A 19,266-nucleotide genomic window follows, 5' to 3' on the forward strand; every position below is an offset into this window, starting at 1 on the left:
ATTCTTGAGTTCCAAGAATTTCTTTACGCTCTTCTTGCCTTTCTTAGAAAATAGAATGCGTAACAATTATCCACTGGTTTGTTAGGAATTCTGCTCATCTGTGCCCAGGAACACAAACCTCTAAATTGAGATGACCAATAGCATCTTGGAACTGGAGAGAATCCTTCTTCTATCCTATCAGGAAGCCACTGTTGTTTGATTGTGCCAATAACAACATTTAAAATAGAGCCAGGTGTTGTCTACCCAATCAGGGCATTAAGAATCATTTAAAGAAATAATTGGAACGCATACAATCACAGTGATATTTATGAAAAATCAAGACTCTAATAGGCTTCATCAACATATAATGATAAGTCACAGAAGGTGACATGTCGGAGAAGGCTCTTGAAGGTTCCTTTGACTGCAAGGAGACCAATTCAGTCAATCCTGAAGTAAATCAACTCTGACTGTTCTTTGGAAGGACAGATCCTGAAGCTGAAGCTCAGATATTTTGGCCACCAAATGAGAAGAGAGGAGTCCTTGGAAGAGACCCTCATGTTGGGAAAGATGGAAAACATAGAACGTAGAATAACAGAGTTGGAGGGGATCTTGGAGATCTTCTAGTCCAACCCCCTGCTTAGGCAGGAAACCCTACACCACTTCAGACACATGGTTATCCAACATCTTCTTAAAAACTTCCAGTGTTGGAGCATTCACAACTTCTGGAGGCAAGTAGTTCCGCTGATTAATTGTTCTAACTGTCAGGAAATTTCTCCTTAGTTCTAAGTTGTTTCTCTCCTTGATTAGTTTCCATCCATTGCTTCTTGTTCTGCTCTCAGGTGCTTTGGACAATAGCCTGACTCCCTCTTCTTTGTGGCAACCCCTGAGATATTGAAACACTGTTATCATGTCACTCCTAGTCCTTCTTTTCGTCAGACTAGACATACCCAGTTCCTGCAACCGTTCTTCATATGTTTTAGCCTCCAGTCCCCTAATCATCTTTGTTGCTCTTCTCTGCACTCTTTCCAGGGTCTCCACATCTTTTGTACAAAACTGAATGCAGTATTCCAAGTGTGGCCTTATAAAGTGGTATTAACATTTCACATGATCTTAATTCTATCCCTCTATTTATGCAGCCTAGAACTGTGTTGGCTTTTTTGGCAGCTGCTGCACACTGCTGGCTCACATTTAAATGGTTGTCCACTAGGACTACCTAGGACTTCTAGGTCCACTAGAAGCAAAAGGAGAAAGGGACAGCAGAAGATGAGATGATTAGATAGTGTCATCAACACAAGGAAAGCAAATTTGGATAAACTCCAGGAGATAGTGGACGACAGGGGCCTGGTGTGGTATGGAGGTATACAAAGAGACGGACATGGCTTAGCAACTGAACAACAACACATCATTAACAACATAGAAGAGGATAGAGCTGAAGGTGTTCAGATAGAAGCTAGAGAGCCATCAGTATGTTCCTGCAGTGGATTAGACTAAATGGTCTCTGATGTGCCTTCCCACCCTTCGGTAATTCTATGAAATTAACATGGCACATTGGGTTTGTCCGTCATCCCTGATGCTATACAGAAACATCTGAAGAATTGAATCCTTTCACACTTTAAGGAATTTTGCATGCATGACAACAACAGAAATCTCAGTAACGCAGAAACAGAGCACAAGCTGTTTTGCCAACCCTTTTGAAGATCTCAAGTATGTGGCATCCATCCTCTTGTCTCCTTCGCTTCTGACCACATGTCTCTCCTGGGACTTTTCCTTCTCATCCTTTGCTCAAGGCAATATATTTTAATGATAAACAGCTCGTCTTTTGGCGTATTAGGGTTGAAAACCGGTTCCTCCTCTGTCTTTCTGAAATGATCCAGCTCAGGAGCTTGATCACAATTTCTGTGACCGAACTGAATTTAGTTTCTTTGGCCTCTTGGGTTGGGTACATACTCTGTATTTTGTAATGCTCCTTTATATGGTTGAAGAAACAGAACCGGATTCATTAACTTTCAAATAAGTGGTCATGAAACTATGAATAAATAAGAGCGGTAAGAAGAGAGGCTGGGGCAGAAAGAAGCTGCAGCTGAGATTGCCAGAGATAACAGAAGAAACAGGATAACAGAGTTGGAAGAGACCTTGGAGGTCTTCTAGTCCAGGGGTCTCCAACCTTGGCAACTTTAAGCCTGGAGGACTTCAACTCCCAGAATTCCCCAGCCAGCTTTGCTGGCTGGGGGATTCTGGGAGTTGAAGTCCTCCAGGCTTAAAGTTGCCAAGGTTGGAGACCTCTGTTCTAGTCCATCCTCCTTAAGCAGAAGACCCTATAGGTTATGTAAACCGGATGATAGTAGAAGGTAGACTTATTTTAGTCTTGTGTGACAATGTTTGACTCTATCTTGAATTGTATTAGTTTTTTTTTTCCAACAATCAAAATTGGGGGCAATTGCAAGAGAGACAGAAAACAGATCTGGGGGCTGTGTGTGGTCCTAAATCCTAACAGTTCACGAGTTGGGATTGATTCCTGAGAAATTTAAATGCTGGAATCTCATGGAGTTCAAGCTTTCAAAGGGTTCTTCCTTGGTAAAATTCAGCCCCAACATATAGCAGGATGGTAATTGAAGAGAGGAGTTGTAGAACGAAACGTTTTTGATGGCACTGGGTTGGGAAACAGATCTATGGCAAGTCATTTGTTGTGATGTTGGACAACCTCTCCTTATTCCCAGCCGAAGATGCAAACAGGAGAACTGTCTGGTTGGGCAGTCGCCTGGTTACTTATTAGCTTCTCATGTTGAACTGATTCAGCTACCAAAAGGGAATTTGTGCTGAGACCAAAAGTAAGAAGTTCCTTTGGAAAGAAGAGCTTAAATATATATGTTGAGAGTTATGGTAACGCTTCTCCAAACAAAAGAGATGATTTAAAAACAAAAAACAAATGTGGGTTGTTGGCTAAGGTTGGAGAGCACACGCTGATCTAGATGTCTATGGCGATTCTCAATCATCTAGGTCATGGTTGTCCCAAAGGTGCTTTTCCAAAGGGCAACTGAACTTTCTTGTGTGAGTTTTCTGTTTCATTTCAGTGTTTTGGCTTCTGTCTTCCTTAATGTGTACTGCACAGTCCAGGAAAGCCAAACTATTTTCCTTAACATCTTCCTGTGTGAACTTAATGTTCCTGTCCACAACGTTGATGTGTTTGGACAAGAAAGTTCAGTTGCCTTTCGGAAAAGCACTTTGGGGACACCAATCCCGATGAAGAAAGAAGAACCAACCAAGTTGAAATTCTTTCATCGCAGACATCTGGTTTCTTTATCGTAAACCCATCTTCTCCCACTTGCTTCCTTGCAGAAGTCCTGGGACAACAATTCCCAGAACACAAAGCTATCTTAGATAGGAGGGTAAAGATTCATTCTCCAAGCTTGTGAGTTTGTTTCCGAACATTTCATTACCAGGCTAGGTAACATCTTCAGTGGAATCCCCTAAACTCCGCTGAAGATGTTACCTAGCCTGAACCAACCCACAAGCTCGGATGAAACCAGCCCACAAGCTCGGAGAATGAACCTTAACCCTCATTGTCTGTAGAATTTCTCAGTCATCCAGGTCATGGTTGTCTCAAAGGTCCATACATTTCTCAGTCATCCAGTCCATACATTTTATGGATGAGGAGCGAATCGTCTTCAAAGAAAAAAACAAGGAAGTCCAGTTGCCTCCTGAAAAAGCAGCTTTGGGACAACCATGACCTGGGTGTCGTGTCCCCCTCCCCCTCCGACGACCGGGTCAAGGAAGTCCGTATCAAACGTGGCAACGAAGCCTCTGCAGCTTGCTAAATTCCTTCGAGGTTTATCAGGGCAGGCAGGAGTCCAAGTTGTGACTTCAGCGATAGAGTCTGATATCAGCAAACTAGATGAGACTTTGCTTGACTCAAGGTTGGAATGCCAAAAGCAGGTCCTTTATATAGGCTGTGGGGTGTGGCTCCATGACACAGCATTTATCCAGGCCTGCCCCTCCCTTCCTTCTGCTGGCGTCGGCTCTCAGATCTCCGGAAGCGAGGATCTTCCCACTTTGAATTGTCTTCTGCTGTTTGGGAAAGGGAGGGGTCAGAAGGAGTAGGCCCGAGCAATTCCAATCCCTGGCTGGCTTCCTCTGACGGCTGAGCCAAAGGAACACACGCCATATGAGTGAGGTTTCTTGGGCTTGTTTTTTCATTCCTGGCATCCTCTCTGGGCATGGGGCCAGGGCCAGGGGCTGGAGGCATGATAGGCCATTCATCTTCATTATCAGACTCGGAGTCTGATAACAGGCCCGGTTGGAGACAGGAGGGGCCCGGCTGAGGAGAGGAGGGAGGACGAGTTGCAACACTGGGTGACTGAGAATCTCTACAGACTTTTAGCCATACAATTTGGGATGAACTCCCTTTGAATGGTGTGGGAGTAGGAACGGATTTCCATAGGGAAAAAAATTGCAGACTACAGGAACCAGGAGGACTACACAGGTGGCCCTGAGGACACAGATAAACCTCCAAGGGCTTCAGCAACCCTGTAAAAGGATGCAAAGGACCAGCTGTCTGCAGGGAATATAAATCCTTCCTTTCCCCACTATCCTGTCAAAGCCAAGGAAGCTTCTTGGATGAGAAGCGAAACGTCTTCAAAACAAAAAACCAGAAAGTCCAGTTGCCTCTTGAAAAAACACCTTTGGGACAACCATGACCTGGATGACTGAGAATCTCTACAGACTTTTAGCTATACAATTTGGGATGAACTCCCTTTGAATGGTGTGGGAGTAGGAATGGATTTCCAGAGGGGGAGAAAAACGCTGTAGATATTTGCCACCATTGCAAACCATCTCAGATATTCCGAGGGAGTCGATTGAATTCTGAGGCAGGGCGAAACAACTGTTGCAGCTTCCCAAAAAGTCTTGACAGAAACCATGTTTTCCAGTTGGACCCCATTTTTCCCAGTCAATGATTAATAGCATTTTTGTCATTGTAGATGTCATGGAGCCAAAGTCGGCTTATGACCTCCAAGCCATGAAGATTTATATATCAACAATTTATAAACCTCCCTCTGAAAATGGGGGAAAAAAATTGCTGCTGGCTTTTTTTTAAGAAAACACAATGCAAAGCAGTCCAGCTAAACAATCTCTAGAAAATATTAAGTTTATTAACAGGGAGAGTGCCACAGCTCAGCTATTTTGCGTAGAGAAGGTCCTGGGTTCAAGTTCTCCTCTGTTGATTTGTTTGTTTTTAAGGATGAGCTAGCAGCCTCTCTCAAGAGTCTAAACACGGCAACTGCAGGCCAGGACAGACAGTGTCTGTCTCAGTTTATAGTTTAAATAAACTGAGCTCAGCAGATAATAAAACAAAAAGGAATGCAAGTAGTCCTCGACTTACAACCACAATTGAGGCCGAAATTTATGTCGCTTAAGTGAGAAATATGTTAAGTGAGCTTTGCCTCTTTCTTACGACTTTTCTTGCCACATTTGTTAACTGAATCACTGCAGTGGTTAAATTAGTAACACGGTTTGTTAAGTGAATCTGGCTTCCCCATCAACTTTGTCGTCAGAAGGTTGCAAAAGCGGATTGCAGGATCCCGGCAACATCACAAACATGAGCCAGTTGCCAAGCATCTGAATGTAAATCACCTGACTGGGGAATGCTGCAATGGTCGTAAATTTGAAAAATGGTCATAAGACACTATTTTTCAGTGCTGATGTAACTTTGAACGGTCACTCAATGAACTGTTGTAAGTCATACAAAAAATACAATACTGTACTTCCAAAAAGGTTTTTTTGCGCTCTTGTCCTGCGTGTCCAAAAATTACCCTTTTCTATAGTATTCCCACAAGGTACGTGGTGGCTCAGTGGCTAAGACATTGAGCTTGTCGATTGAAAGGTCGGCAGTTCAGCGGTTCGAATCCCTAGTACTGCGTAACGGGGTGAGCTCCCGTTACTTGTCCCAGCTTCTGCCAACCTAGCAGTTCGAAAGCACATAAAAAATGCAAGTAGAAAAATAGGGACCACCTTTTGTGGGAAGGGAACAGCGTTCCATGTGCCTTTGGCGTTGAGTCATGCTGGCCACATGACCACGGAGACATCTTCGGACAGCGCTGGCTCTTCGGCTTTGAAACGGAGATGAGCACTGCCAACTAGAGTCGGGAACAACTAGGACGTATGTGTGAGGGGAACCTTTACCTTTATCTATAGCAGGGGTCTCCAACCTTGGCAACTTTAAGCCTGGAGGACTTCAACTCCCAGAATCCCCCAGCCAGCAAGGCTGGCTGGGGAATTCTGGGAGTTGAAGTCCTCCAGGCTTAAAGTTGCCAAGGTTGGAGACCCCGATCTATAGTATTCCCATTGGAAAAATGAGAAGAGAACAGATAGCCTGATGCTTGAAAGTACCTTTAAGGTCACAGTTTAAGTCAGGTCATAAAAGTTCAGTAAAATAAGCCGTCAAGGTGGTACACAAATGGGCACTGCCATGCCAGGAGGATCAAGCTCGCTTGTGAATCAAAAGGAAACGCTGATTCCGGCAGCAGGATTGTTTTGGTTCCGTTTTGAGCCATTTCCTGGCATTGCGAACCAATTCCGCCCTTCTGTGCCAGGACTTGGGAGGGCGAGAGCCATGTGGCCAAGCTTGTCTGGAGGAAGGGGAGCTCCAAGCATCCTCCTTAGTCTGAAGGAACGAACGCTGGTTCATTCCTGTAGCAGAACATGGGAGAGTTGGTGCTGCTGTCTTCTTTTCTAGGCTTCTCTTCCCTCCTTCAAAATTCTTGTGGGAGCTTGCACAAAATGGTTGGTTTTTTAAAGGCCTAGCTTATTCAGAGAAGGATTGTCACAATGAATTGTCGCACTGAGCAACATCTATTAGTTGAGAAATGGATGAGTTTCTTTTTCAGGGCCCCAAGAGTGATCAGTACCTTTTCTTTCCTCCTCTTTGTCCTGGTCTCCTCCTCCTCCTGCTCTCCTCTCCTTCTCCTCCTCCTCCTCTTCCCCTCCTCCTCTCCATCTTCTCCCCCTCTCCTCCTCCTCCTCCTCCTCCCCCTCTCCTCCTCCTCTCCCTCCTCTCCTCCTTCTCCTCCTCCTCCTCCCCTCCCCTCCTCCTCCTCTCCTCCTCCTTCTCCCTTCTCCTTCTCTCCTTTCCTTCTCCTCCTCCTCCTCCTCCTCCTTCTCCTCCTCTCCTCCTCCTCTCTTCTTCCTCCTCCTCTTTCTCCCCTCCTCTTCTCCTTCTCCTTCTTCTCCTCCTCCCTCCCTTCTCCTCCTCTCCTCCTCCTCCCTCCCTTCTCCTCCTCCTCCCTCCTCTTCTCCTTCTCCTTCTTCTCCTCCTCCCTCCTCCTCCTCCTCCTCTCCTCCTCCTTCTCCTTCTCCTTTCCTTCTCCTCCTCCTCCTCCTCCTCCCTCCCTTCTCCTCCTCTCCTCCTCCTCTCTTCTTCCTCCTCCTCCTCCTCTCTCCTCCTCCTCCTCCTCCCTCCCTTCTCCTCCTCCTCCTCCCTCCTCTCCTTCTCCTTCTCCTCCTCCCTCCTCCTCCTCCTCCTCTCCTCCTCCTTCTCCTTCTCCTTCTCTCCTTTCCTTCTCCTCCTCCTCCTCCTCCTCCTCCTTCTCCTCCTCTCCTCCTCCTCCTCTCTTCTTCCTCCTCCTCTTTCTCCCCTCCTCTTCTCCTTCTCCTTCTTCTCCTCCTCCCTCCCTCCCTTCTCCTCCTCTCCTCCTCCTCCCTCCCTTCTCCTCCTCCTCCTCCTCCTCTTCTCCTTCTCCTTCTTCTCCTCCTCCCTCCTCCTCCTCCTCCTCTCCTCCTCCTTCTCCTTCTCCTTCTCTCCTTTCCTTCTCCTCCTCCTCCTCCTCCTCCCCTCCCCTTCTCCTCCTCTCCTCCTCCTCCTCTCTTCTTCCTCCTCCTCTTTCTCCTCGTGGTCCTGGTTCCTCAGCCTCACCGCTCTTAACCATTAGGACATTTTGCTTACTCTTAAAGGGACAGACTGAGAGTCCTTATGTAGAGGTCCTTAGCTTGCCTGAACCTTAAGAAAAATGGCAAACTATTCCATATTTTTTTTTTAAAAAAAAATGCAGTTGGACTACACACTCCTGGTGGGATCAGCTCGTTTCCCCAAGTCTGGGTCATTCAGATGTTTAACTTTAAAGAATACAACGAGCATGACATGCATGACAGAATGGAAAATTTGCCCCTCTGCTGTCCACAACTCCCTCCCACTCTAAACCCCCGGACTCATTACTTCCTGCGTTTTTCAGAGATTTTTCAGAGATCGGCTCTCTTGAGCGGTGCAAGATTCTCCTTGCAGAACTTTTTTTTTTTTTAAATAGAACTCTTTCAGTGGGAGATCTCAGGTTTCGAATTTCCTAAGTGCACAAGACAATTGCACAGGATGACGTAGGAAGTAAGTGAGGAGGAACCCCAGGGACCTCCATTTAGAAGCGTGAAATAATTGTCTGGGTAAATGGGTAAACAGAAGGTTAACGAGCTTTCCGTATAACTGGCTCTTTGTTTGGAGGCAAAGGAAGGTTCTTTCTCCACTCCATGAGAAAAGTGTGAGACAACAACAGCTTTAACCCACAATCAAAGTCCTTTGCAAACCAGAAAGCAATTAGTCGCATGCCAAAGAACACGCAGAGATCCTAAACAAAAAAACAACAACCCTCTTTTTTGGGGGGCAAGTAACAGTGTAATGTTGCTCAAAAGGCTGTATTAGACTCCGCTGTGGTTCTTGCAGGAATGTTGATAGCTTTCCAGTCATGGTTTGGGAATTGAGAGGTTACAGGGACATCTTTCAATTGTTTGTTGTTTCTTTGCTCATTATAAACTTGAACGAGGCTGCCCAGATCAAACAATGTGACACACAATAAACCAAAAGAAAACAAAAAAGCAACGGACGTCCTATAATCGTGATGGCGAACCTATGACACGCGTGCCAGAGGTGACACGCAAGCCCTCTCTGGGCACACGCGCTGTTGCCACCTGCTCTTCTGGTTTCCAGCACGCACATGCACACTGGCCAGCTGGTCTTCATGGGTAAGAGCGCTTGAAGACGGCCCAAAAGTGGCCCCAAAAACAGCCTGAAACCTGCCCCCAAAACAGCCTAAAAATGACCTGAAACCTGCCCCCAAAAGAGCCCCAAAATAATAATAATAATAATAATAATAATAATAATAATAATAATAATAATAATAATAATAATAATGATGATGATGATGATGCTTTATTTATTTATTTATTTATTTATTTGATTTTTATACCGCCCTTCTCCCGAAGGACTCAGGGCGGTGTACAGGCAAAAATAAAACAGATAATACAATATACAATTTAAAAAGCAGATTAAAAAACTTATTTTAAAATTAGCCTGATAGGTTAAAATATACTAGACTAAAAAACCCCATTTAAAATTAATTAATAAAAATTTAAAATTTAAAATTAATAAAATTCAATTCAAGCCAGCCCCGCGCGAATGAAAAGATGTGTCTTCAGTTCGCGACGGAAAGTCCAAAGGTCAGGTATTTGGCGTAAACCCGGGGGAATAATAATGCTTTAATTTGTATACCACCCTTCTCCCGAAGGACTCAAGGCGGTGAACAGGCAAATAAAATACAAACAGAAATATACAACATAATTAAAACAACCCTTAAAAAACTGATTCAAATTTGCCAGAAAATTTAAAATAACATTACACCCCATAAAATTACAGAAATTTAAAACCCATCAAAGTTCAATTAAAATTTAAATTTAGAATTTAAAATCAGGCCAGTCCAGCCATACGAAATAAATAGGTTTTAAGTTCGCGGCGAAAGGTCCTAAGGAGAGGTAGTTGTCGAAGCCCAAGGGGAAGCTCGTTCCACAGGGTAGGAGCCCCCACAGAGAAGGCCCTCCCCCTGGGGTCCGCCAGTCGACACTGTTTGGCTGACGGCACCCTGAGGAGTCCCTCTCTGTGGGAACGTACCGGACGCTGGGAGATAGACGGTCCCGTAAGTAGCCCGGTCCTAAGCCATGGAGCGCTTTAAAGGTGGTAACCAATACCTTGAAGCGCACCCGGAAAACAACAGGTAGCCAGTGCAGTCTGCGCAGGATAGGTGTTACGTGGGAGCTCCGAACCGCTCCCTCAATAACCCGCGCAGCTGCAAATGGCCAAAAATGCCCAAAAAACAGGCATGCGCGCACCGGCCAGCTGGTTTTCAGGTTTCCAGTGCTCCGGCGTGCGTGAAGACCAGCTGGCTGGCGCGCATGCACATGCTGGCGCACCAGCCAGCTGCTCTTTATTTTTCTGCCGTTCTGGTGCACACACATGCATGCCCGTTCCGGTCTGGGCACTCGGTGCCGAAAAGGTTTGCCATCATTGTCCTATAACAATAAATAGACGATATTAAATGCTACATGTAAAATGTGAATTTTACAGGCCTCTGCTCTGAAATACTGGAATGAAACAGTTCACAAAGGATTAATAGATTCCAGAATTGTCCCTTTAATTTCCAGGATAGTCACAAAGTTTCTGTCCGTAACTGACAGAGGAAAAGGGATTCCCTGTTAGGTAGAGGTGGCTTCCCACCCTAGTTACTTCCCTGAGCTTTACTGGGTGGGCTAAACTTCAGATAAGTTTTACATTCTGGTCTCTTCCTGGTCTCTTTTCCCCCAGTTTTAAATAACATCCTTTTGAATGGTTAATGGAAACTAATATTAGAATCATCACTTTTAGTTTGTCGTTTTTATGCTAATCTGTGGGAAGTGGCTAGTTTTGAAGCAATGGTACCCCCTCCCCTTTGGGAAAATTTTAGATTGTCTCTTGTGAAATTTATCTGGTTGGCTTATCCGGTTAATCCTTAGCTGTCCCAGGAATAGATTGTGGTATTTTGTATGCAAGAGATCACATACCTGATAATTTTATCTTCCTAAGATACTAGTTCTTATGAAGGAATTGCATGCAGAAATCTTAGGTTCCAGAAGGGAATCTGTATTAGAATTCCAATTATATTGGCTACAAGTTATTTATTGGCCTACCTTTGTGTTTGTGTATATGTGCTAGAGCAAGGGTCTCCAACCTTGGCAACTTTAAGACTTGTGGACTTCAACTCCCAGAATCCCTCAGCCAGCAAAGCTGGCTGAGGAATTTTGGGAGTTGAAGTCCACAAGTCTTAAAGTTGCCAAGGTCGGAGACCCTTGTGCTAGAGGAGAGTGCCCCAATCTTTCTGTCTTTGCAGACTGGGGGGGGGGGAGGATCTGCTATGTGCGCACACAGCTCCATTACGCAAGCGGCGGGGTCTTGTGCCCTCTGCTCATGGAAACAGAGCGTGCGTGTGTTTGGCCACTGCTCGTACAAGAGGGGATGCGTGTGTACACGCACATATTCTCCTGCCACTTCTGTGGCCTGGTTCCGATCAGTTCAGTGCCCGGTAATGGGCCACCGCCTGGGAGTTGAGGACTCCTGTCTAGAGTACGTCCATCTGCCTGTCTGTCTCTCTTGCATACCCAAACGCACACTGTGTGTCTGTTTATAATTTCATAGTTGCTTCATTCTCATAAAATTGGCAGCTGTGTAAATTTTTCTTTCTTAGTGCAAACTTTTAAGATGCCTTGGTGCAAAAATTGTATTATGCATCGCACACATGGTTGATGTAACAAACCCACTTTATACAAAAATGTAAATATCACTCCACTCCATGCATTCCTTGATTATAATTTTTTCATTGTATTTTCCATTGAAATTATTATTATTTTTTTGATATTGATAAACGGTTAATTCTTGGCAACAGCCTGATTCTTAATCCTTTTTTACAGAAATAAACACATTTTTATTCATCACTTCCTGCCAGTGATATGCTAGCTATCTCGTTTTAGATGATATACATTTTTACACTATAGATTCTAAGTTTAGATTTATACTTACACAGTTTATTATCATACCATCATATTAGCGTCACTTACAGCACGTTATTATAGAAACTCCCTTGTTATCTTAGTATTTTATCTTAATCCTTGAATTGTACCTTTGGGTTGTGTATTTTTAAATTTTGACGGAATAAACATTATTACGAATCCTTATTAGGTTCATTTAAAAAGTGTGACGTCGAATCACATCCCCCCCTCTTTTTTTTTTCTTTTGCAGCCAACTGGGTACATGGAAAGCTCCATTTCCTACAGTTCAATTGAAGATATTCAGTTGCTCTCTTGGGAAAATGCCCCAAAGTATTGTTTACAGCTCACAATCCCTGGAGGGACCGTCTTGTTGCAGGTATGGTAAACACCACTGAAAACTTGTTTTGCTTTCTTACTGTTGAATCTTTCCCTTTTCTTCCTCTTTGCTCCTTTTTTCTTTCTTTCAATATTTTATTAAATATTTATATTGATTTATTGACTAGCTGGATGCAGATGCTTCGCTAGGAAACTATGTGATCGGTTGTGATAAATCGACAGTTAAGGCCTGATCTACCTTACTTAATGTAGAATGTGTAACTGCGTAGCATCAGAGCGTGTTAATAAATGCTCCGGGGAGGGGGAGTAGAATGTCCCAGGCGGATGAGTCACGCGCTGGCCATGCCCATGCCCGGTTTACCGAATATTAACCCATCAGAGTGGGTTAATATAAGGCAACTGGAAGTTGGGACAGAGTTCTTTTCAGGTGAGGTGGGGGAGTAGAACATCTAACTCCTTAGAATCAGAGCGTGTGAATATAATACTATAATATGAAATATTAATGATCTGATGGTCGTTTCGAAAAATCCTTTGTTAGCGAGCACCTAGAAGCCAAGAGGAACATATGTGGCAAATTTCAAGTTTGTAGGCTTTACCGTTCTGCAGATTTCGTGATGAGTGAGTGGTATTTGGCTTTTACATTGATTGACTGATTAGCCTATAGGCCCGTGATGGAGAACCTGTGGCATGTGTGCCAGAGGTGGCACACAGAGCCCTCTGGGCACGGGCACCGTCGCCAGCTGTTCTTCTGGTTTCCGGTGCATGCATGTGTTCTGGCCAGCTGATCTTTGTGCGTGCCAGAGCCCTGGAAACCCAAAGACCAGCTGTTTCTTTCGGGTTTCCGGGTCTCTAGTGCACATGAAGACCAGCTGACCGGTGCGCATGTGCACACCAAAAACCACAAGACCAGGTGGCCGGCATGCATGTGCGCACCAGGCAGCTGTTCTTTGAGTTTTGGGGGCTCCATTGTGCGTGCACATGTGCGCAGGCACGTTCCAGTTTAGGCACTTGGTGCCGAAAAGGTTCCCCATCACTGCTATAGGCCATATCAGTGTATGGGTTCAAACACATATTACCAATAAAATTCTAAACAAACAATTTAAAACGAGAATAGGGTAAAATACAACAATTATAGGGTAAAATACAATAGTTTAATACATAAACATGTAAAATAGAATAAAATGACATAAAATTATATTTCTTTTATTACCCCTGCAATCTATCCCAATCAGGCCCACATATGCTGATCTCAGTTGGACCATTTTAGCCAGAAATTGTGATGTGTTAAATGTTAAATGATTAACTTAATTAATTAAATTAAATTACCGTATATACTCAAATATAAGCCGATCCGAGTATAAGCCGAGGTCCCCAATTTTACCCCAAAAAACTGGGGTAAACTGGGGACTCGAGTATAAGCCGAGGGAGGGAAATGAGGCAGCTACCGGTCAGGGAAAGCCTCCCTCCCTCAGCCGAGAAGGCTGGCGGCTCCCCCGCCCCGCCCTCTCACTGCACCGGCAGGGCTTCCCCGCGCTAATGCAAAAGCCTGCCAAGTTTGCACCATCCGGTATAATGTGAAAAAAAGAAAAAAAAAACTCGAGTATAAGCCGTATATACTCGAGTATAAGCCGAGGGGACGTTTTTCAGCACAAAAAACGTGCTGAAAAACTCGGCTTATACTCGAGTATATACGGTATTAGTTTAACAACATGTAGAATACGGAAATACAAAGAAAAATGAAAATAAGGGAAGGAAGTGTAGGATAGAGCGGAAAAATAAATAGAAAAGCATTGACTTCCGATTCCTTTTGGTGCAGTAGAATAAGGTAGTAACCTAAAACCTCGACTTTTTATTTTATATAATAATAGGTACCAGCCATTTCTATAATAGCAAACCTATCTAATCAGCAAAACCCCAAATCAAGGTTCGTTGTTGATGGATTTAGCTGAGATGGAAAAATTGACTGCTTTGATTAAAATTAAAAAAAAGAAAGAACACAATTAATTTTGTTTCTACTTGGAAACAGCTTTTGGACTTTGTGCTCTTTGCTCAAGTGCAAATGGGGAGAATTAACTCTGTTATTTGATGATAGATTTCCACATCAAGCCAATGCAGTCCTAGGTTGTTGCATCAACAGAGGGATAGGATCAAACTCACGTGACAAGTTTGTACCACTTTACACGGCACCCGTGAAGCCACACTTGGAGATTTGCATCCAGTTTTGGTCACCATGATACAAAAATTGTTGAGACTCTAGAAAGAGCGCAGAGGAGAGCAACAAAGATGATACAGGGTCTAGAAGTGTATGATGGACAGTTGAGGGAACTGGGTCAAGAACCAAACTAGAATTAAAGAGAAATTTCCTGACAGTGAGAAAAATTCATCAGTGGAACAGCCTTCAAAAGTTGTGGATGCTCCAACACTGGAGGTTTTTCAGAAGAGATTGGACAAGTATTTGTATGAAATGGTATAGGCTTGCCTGCTTCAGCAGGGGGTTGGACTAGAAGACCTCCAAGGTCCCTTCCAACTCTGTTATTCTAAAGGTAAAGGTTCCCTTGGCACATATGTGCTAATCGTTCCTGACTCTAGGGGACGGTGCTCATCTCCGTTTCAAAGCTGAAGAGCCAGTGCTATCTGAAGACGTCTCCGTGGTCATGTGGCTGGCATGACTCAAAGCCAAAGGCGCACGGAACACTGTTACCTTCCCACCAAAGGTGGTCCCTATTTTCCTACTTGCATTTTTTACCTGCTTTCGAACTGCTTGGTTGGCAGAAGCTGGGACAAGTAACGGAAGCTCACCCCGTTACGTGGCACTAGGGATTCGAACCGCTGAACTGCTGACCTTTCGATCGACAAGCTCAGTTTCTTAGCCACTGACCCACCGCGTCCCTGTATTTCTATTAGTGTTATTCGATTAGTCTGTTATTTGTCTGATTTATGCTCATGTTGCCTTATGGGCTCAAATCTTTTTTCTTTAATGCAGAGGGGTTTTTTTCCAAATATTACCATTGTCTCTTGAGGTTTGTGTGGATGGGGAAGATTAATCATAGGGAAGCAGTATATAGCTTTCTGAAACTGGTCCCTTAACTTGGAAAAACTGGCTTCCGCAACAACCAGAGATATTTCCATATTAAAGTTCAAGCTGTGTTTTTATGCATGGTTACTTCGCAGTAAGCTTCAAGGAGAGTTTTTTCCTTCTTCCTAAGCAAACACAGATTGGATTGAATGGCAAAACACACACAAATCAGCAGTACTGAAAGCCTCAGTCGTCCCTATCATTCACGTAGCCTAGCGATCAAGGAAGTTGGTTTCCAGTGTTGTGATCGATTAATTAGATGTTTTTCTCCATTTTTCCCAAGGGATCAAGGCCATCAGCAACCACCATACCCATCTCCATAAAATAAACAGGAACATGATTAAGTTGTACATATCAATGTTCAGCTCATGGTGGAATGTGTTTTGAAATCTCTTACTTCTTCTTAACAGTGGTGTAATACTATGGTATAATACAAAGAGGGAGGGAGAGAGGGAGGGAGGGAGGATGTGCCATTCTTGGTTTTTTGGGTAGTTGACAGGAATGCAATGGCTAAGACACTGAGCTTGTTGATCCAAAAGGTTGGCAGTTCGAGTCCCTAGCTTCTGCCAACCTAGCAGTTCGAAAGCACATAAAAAATGCAAGTAGAAAAATAGGGACCACCTTTGATGGGAAGGTAACAGCGTTCCGTGCGCCTTTGGCATTGAGTCATGCCGGCCACATGACCACGGAGACGTCTTTGGACAGTGCTGGCTCTTCGGCTTTGAAATGGAGATGAGCACCACCCCCTAGAGCTGGGAATGACTAGCACATATGTGCGAGGGGAACCTTTACCTTTAGTTGATCTAGCAATAGCAATAGCACTTAGACTTATATATTGTTTTACAGTGCTTTACAAGTCCCTCTAAGCGGTTTACAGAGTCAGCCTATGGCCCCCAACAATCTGGATCCTCATTTTACCCACCTCGGAAGGATAGAAGGCTTAGACAACCTTGAGCCTGGTGATAATCAAACTGCCAAATTGCAGGCAGCCAGCAGGCAGCAGAAGTAGCCTGCAGTCCTGCATTCTTAACCACTGCACCACCGTGGCTTCTAACTTCATCTGTCCTATTATTGAACTAATTAGCACTCAAAGGTCTCATCAGCTTTGAAGAAACTCTCCAATACTTTAATATCAGTATATCTATCACTGTATCACATTCAGATCGTCCTTCACTTACAAGCATTCATTTAATGACCTTTCGAAGTTACAGCGGCACTGAAAAGAGGGATTTAAGACCGTTTTCCACACTTACGACCGTTACAGCATCCCCATGGTCACGTGATAGAAATTCAGACGGTTGGCAACAGATTCATATTTTCTACAGTTGCAGAGTCCCGGGGTCACGTGATCACATTTTGTGACCTTCTGACCAGCAAAGTCGATGGGGAAGCCAGATTCACTTAAGAACCGTGTTATTCACTTTACAACTGCAGTGATTTCCTTAACAGCTGTGGCAAGAAAGGTCGTAAAATGGTACAAAATTCACTTAACAGCTGTCTCGTTTAGTAGTAGAAATTTTGAACTCAATTGTGGTCCTAAGTCAAGGATTATCTGTATAAGAGTAGGAAGGTACCTTCTGGGATATCCCAGACCAGACAGTGGAAGTGATCTGAACCAGGGGTGAAATCCAGCAGGTTCTAACAGGTTCTGGAGAACCGGTAGCGGAAATTTTGAGTAGTTTGGAGAACCGGCAAATACCATCTCTGGCTGGCGCCAGAGTGGGGTGGGAATGAAGATTTTGCAATATCCTTCCCCCAGGAATGGGGAGGGAATGGAGATTTTGCAGTATCCTTCCCCTGGAGTGGGATGGGAATGGGGATTTTGCAGTATCCTTCCCCTGGAGTCAGGTGGGAATGGAGATTTTGCAATATCCTTCCCCCAGGAGTGAGATGGGAATGGGGATTTTGCAGTATCCTTCCCCTGGAGTGGGGAGGGAATGGAGATTTTGCAATATCCTTCCCCCAGGAGTGGGGAGGGAATGGAGATTTTGCAATATCCTTCCCCCAGGAGTGGGGTGGGAATGGAGATTTTGCAAAATCCTTCCCCCAGGAGTGGGGAGGGAATGGAGATTTTGCAATATCCTTCCCCCAGGAGAGGGTGGGAATGGAGATTTTGTAGTATCCTTCCCCCACCGAGCCACACCACGCCCACCGAGCCACGCCCACCGAGCCACGCCCACCGAGCCACGCCCACAGAACCGGTAGTTAAAAAATTTGAGTTCTACCACTGATCTGATGGGTTCCCTAGCAGTCACAGGAAGGCTTTAAAAAAAAACAACTAATGGGAAAGGCCCTGGGTTCGAGATTCTCTGAATATCAGGAGATACCATGATAAAGTCATCAGAAGTCAAGAGAGATTTAGGAGAACTAACTGCATTCACTCACATCTGCTTCCTGGCATATGTCACACACCAAGCCATTTTAATCCTGCTTCCCGCCCCAAATCCTGCAACTGGCATCTTCCCACAAATATCGCAGTGGGGAGAGAGTATTAGTTTTAGTCATGTTTTCTGAAAAATCTGAGCTATCAAACATTTGGACTGCACATAACAATCCCAGTTTCTTGGCCTTCTTGCTTTTATTTCCAGCATGATTAAGAGAAACAGACAAAAATATGGATGAGGATTGTTTGTGCTGAAAAAAATAAATAAAGAGTGAAACGAAGTCCGAGCTCCTGGCTACGTTTCAAGGAAGATTGGCAGGCCTAGTAGATGTTTATCTGCTGTGGAGGGCCTTAATTTATTTATTTTTTTTATTTTTGCTATTATTCCGGGAGCAAATTAATAGCGTTTTGTGGAGAAATGGGCATTTGAAGAGGGGAGCTTGGACCGAATGTTTTCCCACTTAAAGAACTGAGATCATAATATTGTATCCTCAGCATCGATAACAGGATTCGAATAGATTCCACGTTTCCCTGATTATTTATCTTGGACTTGCCATGCAGTTTATAGAGCAAGGCAACTGGGCCCCAACACAATTGTTCCTGTGTACTTTTAGCTGGAGCGGTTGCATTGGGACCCCTGAGGTGTGATGGACTGGAGAGATGCTCTTAGAAGGCAGGTGCGGTTGGATGCAATTCCATTAAATAGAATAGACCTTGGAGGTCTTCTAGTCCAACCCCCTGCTTAGGCAGGAAACCCTACACCACTTCAGACAAATGGTTATCCAACAACTTCTTAAGAACTTCCTGTGTTGGAACATTCACAACCTCTGGAGGAAACTTGTTGCACTGATTAATTGTTCTGTCAAGAAATTTCTCCTTAGTTCTAAGTTGCTTCTCTCCTTGATTAGTTTCCACCCATTGCTTCTTGTTCTACCCTCAGATGCTTTGGAGAACAGCCTGACTCCCTCTTCTTTGTAGCAACCCCTGAGATACTGGAACACTGCTATCATGTCTCCCCTAGTCCTTCTTTTCATCAAACTAGACATACCCAGTTCCTGCAACCGTTCTTCATATGTTTTAGCCTCCAGTCCCCTAATTATCTTTGTTGCTCTCCTCTGCACTCTTTCTAGAGTCTCCGCATCTTTTTTACATTGTGGTGACCAAAACTGGATGCTGTATTCCAAGGGTGGCCTTACCAAGGTCTTATAAAGTGGTATTAACACTTCACGTGATCTTGATTCTCTCCCTCTGTTTATGCAGCCCAGAACTGTGTTGGCTTTTTTGGCAGCTGCTGCACACGGCTGGCTCATATTCTATTTCAGTGCTTGACAAATACTGAAATAGAAGCCAATTACCAGGGGAATCCAGATGGAAAAACTGTATTTAAAGTCATGACACAATAAAGGATGTAATTTGCACAAGGTATGCTCCATAGTGAACGCGGCTGCTTTTCTTCTCTCTGTGCAGTAAAATAAAGGTGATAATCTGAAAATCTTAAATTTTCAGAAGCATAACACTTTCCCCCCCTCCTATGCATAGATTTGGCAGAAAGCTGGGATTTCTTTGATTTAAAAAAAAAAAAAACCACCCCCAGCAATTCTAGTTTGTCTTTGGGGGAAAAAATGAATGGAAAATGGAGGAATTAAAACTGGGTTCCAATTTG

At 44.2% G+C, this 19,266-nt stretch overlaps 1 protein-coding gene across 1 annotated transcript in view; it reads left to right on the forward strand.

Annotated features, from left to right (window-relative positions):
- Positions 1–19,266, forward strand: part of CMIP (c-Maf inducing protein) — a 239,009-nt gene that overhangs the window by 127,530 nt on the left and 92,213 nt on the right. Inside the window, exon 2 of the mRNA XM_058155283.1 lies at positions 12,059–12,184. Coding sequence (XP_058011266.1) covers positions 12,059–12,184 — 126 coding nt within the window. The remainder of the gene's footprint in view (positions 1–12,058; positions 12,185–19,266) is intronic.

Source organism: Ahaetulla prasina, chromosome 12 (assembly GCF_028640845.1).
Source record: "Ahaetulla prasina isolate Xishuangbanna chromosome 12, ASM2864084v1, whole genome shotgun sequence".
In the NCBI taxonomy this organism is placed as follows: Eukaryota; Metazoa; Chordata; class Lepidosauria; order Squamata; family Colubridae; genus Ahaetulla; species Ahaetulla prasina.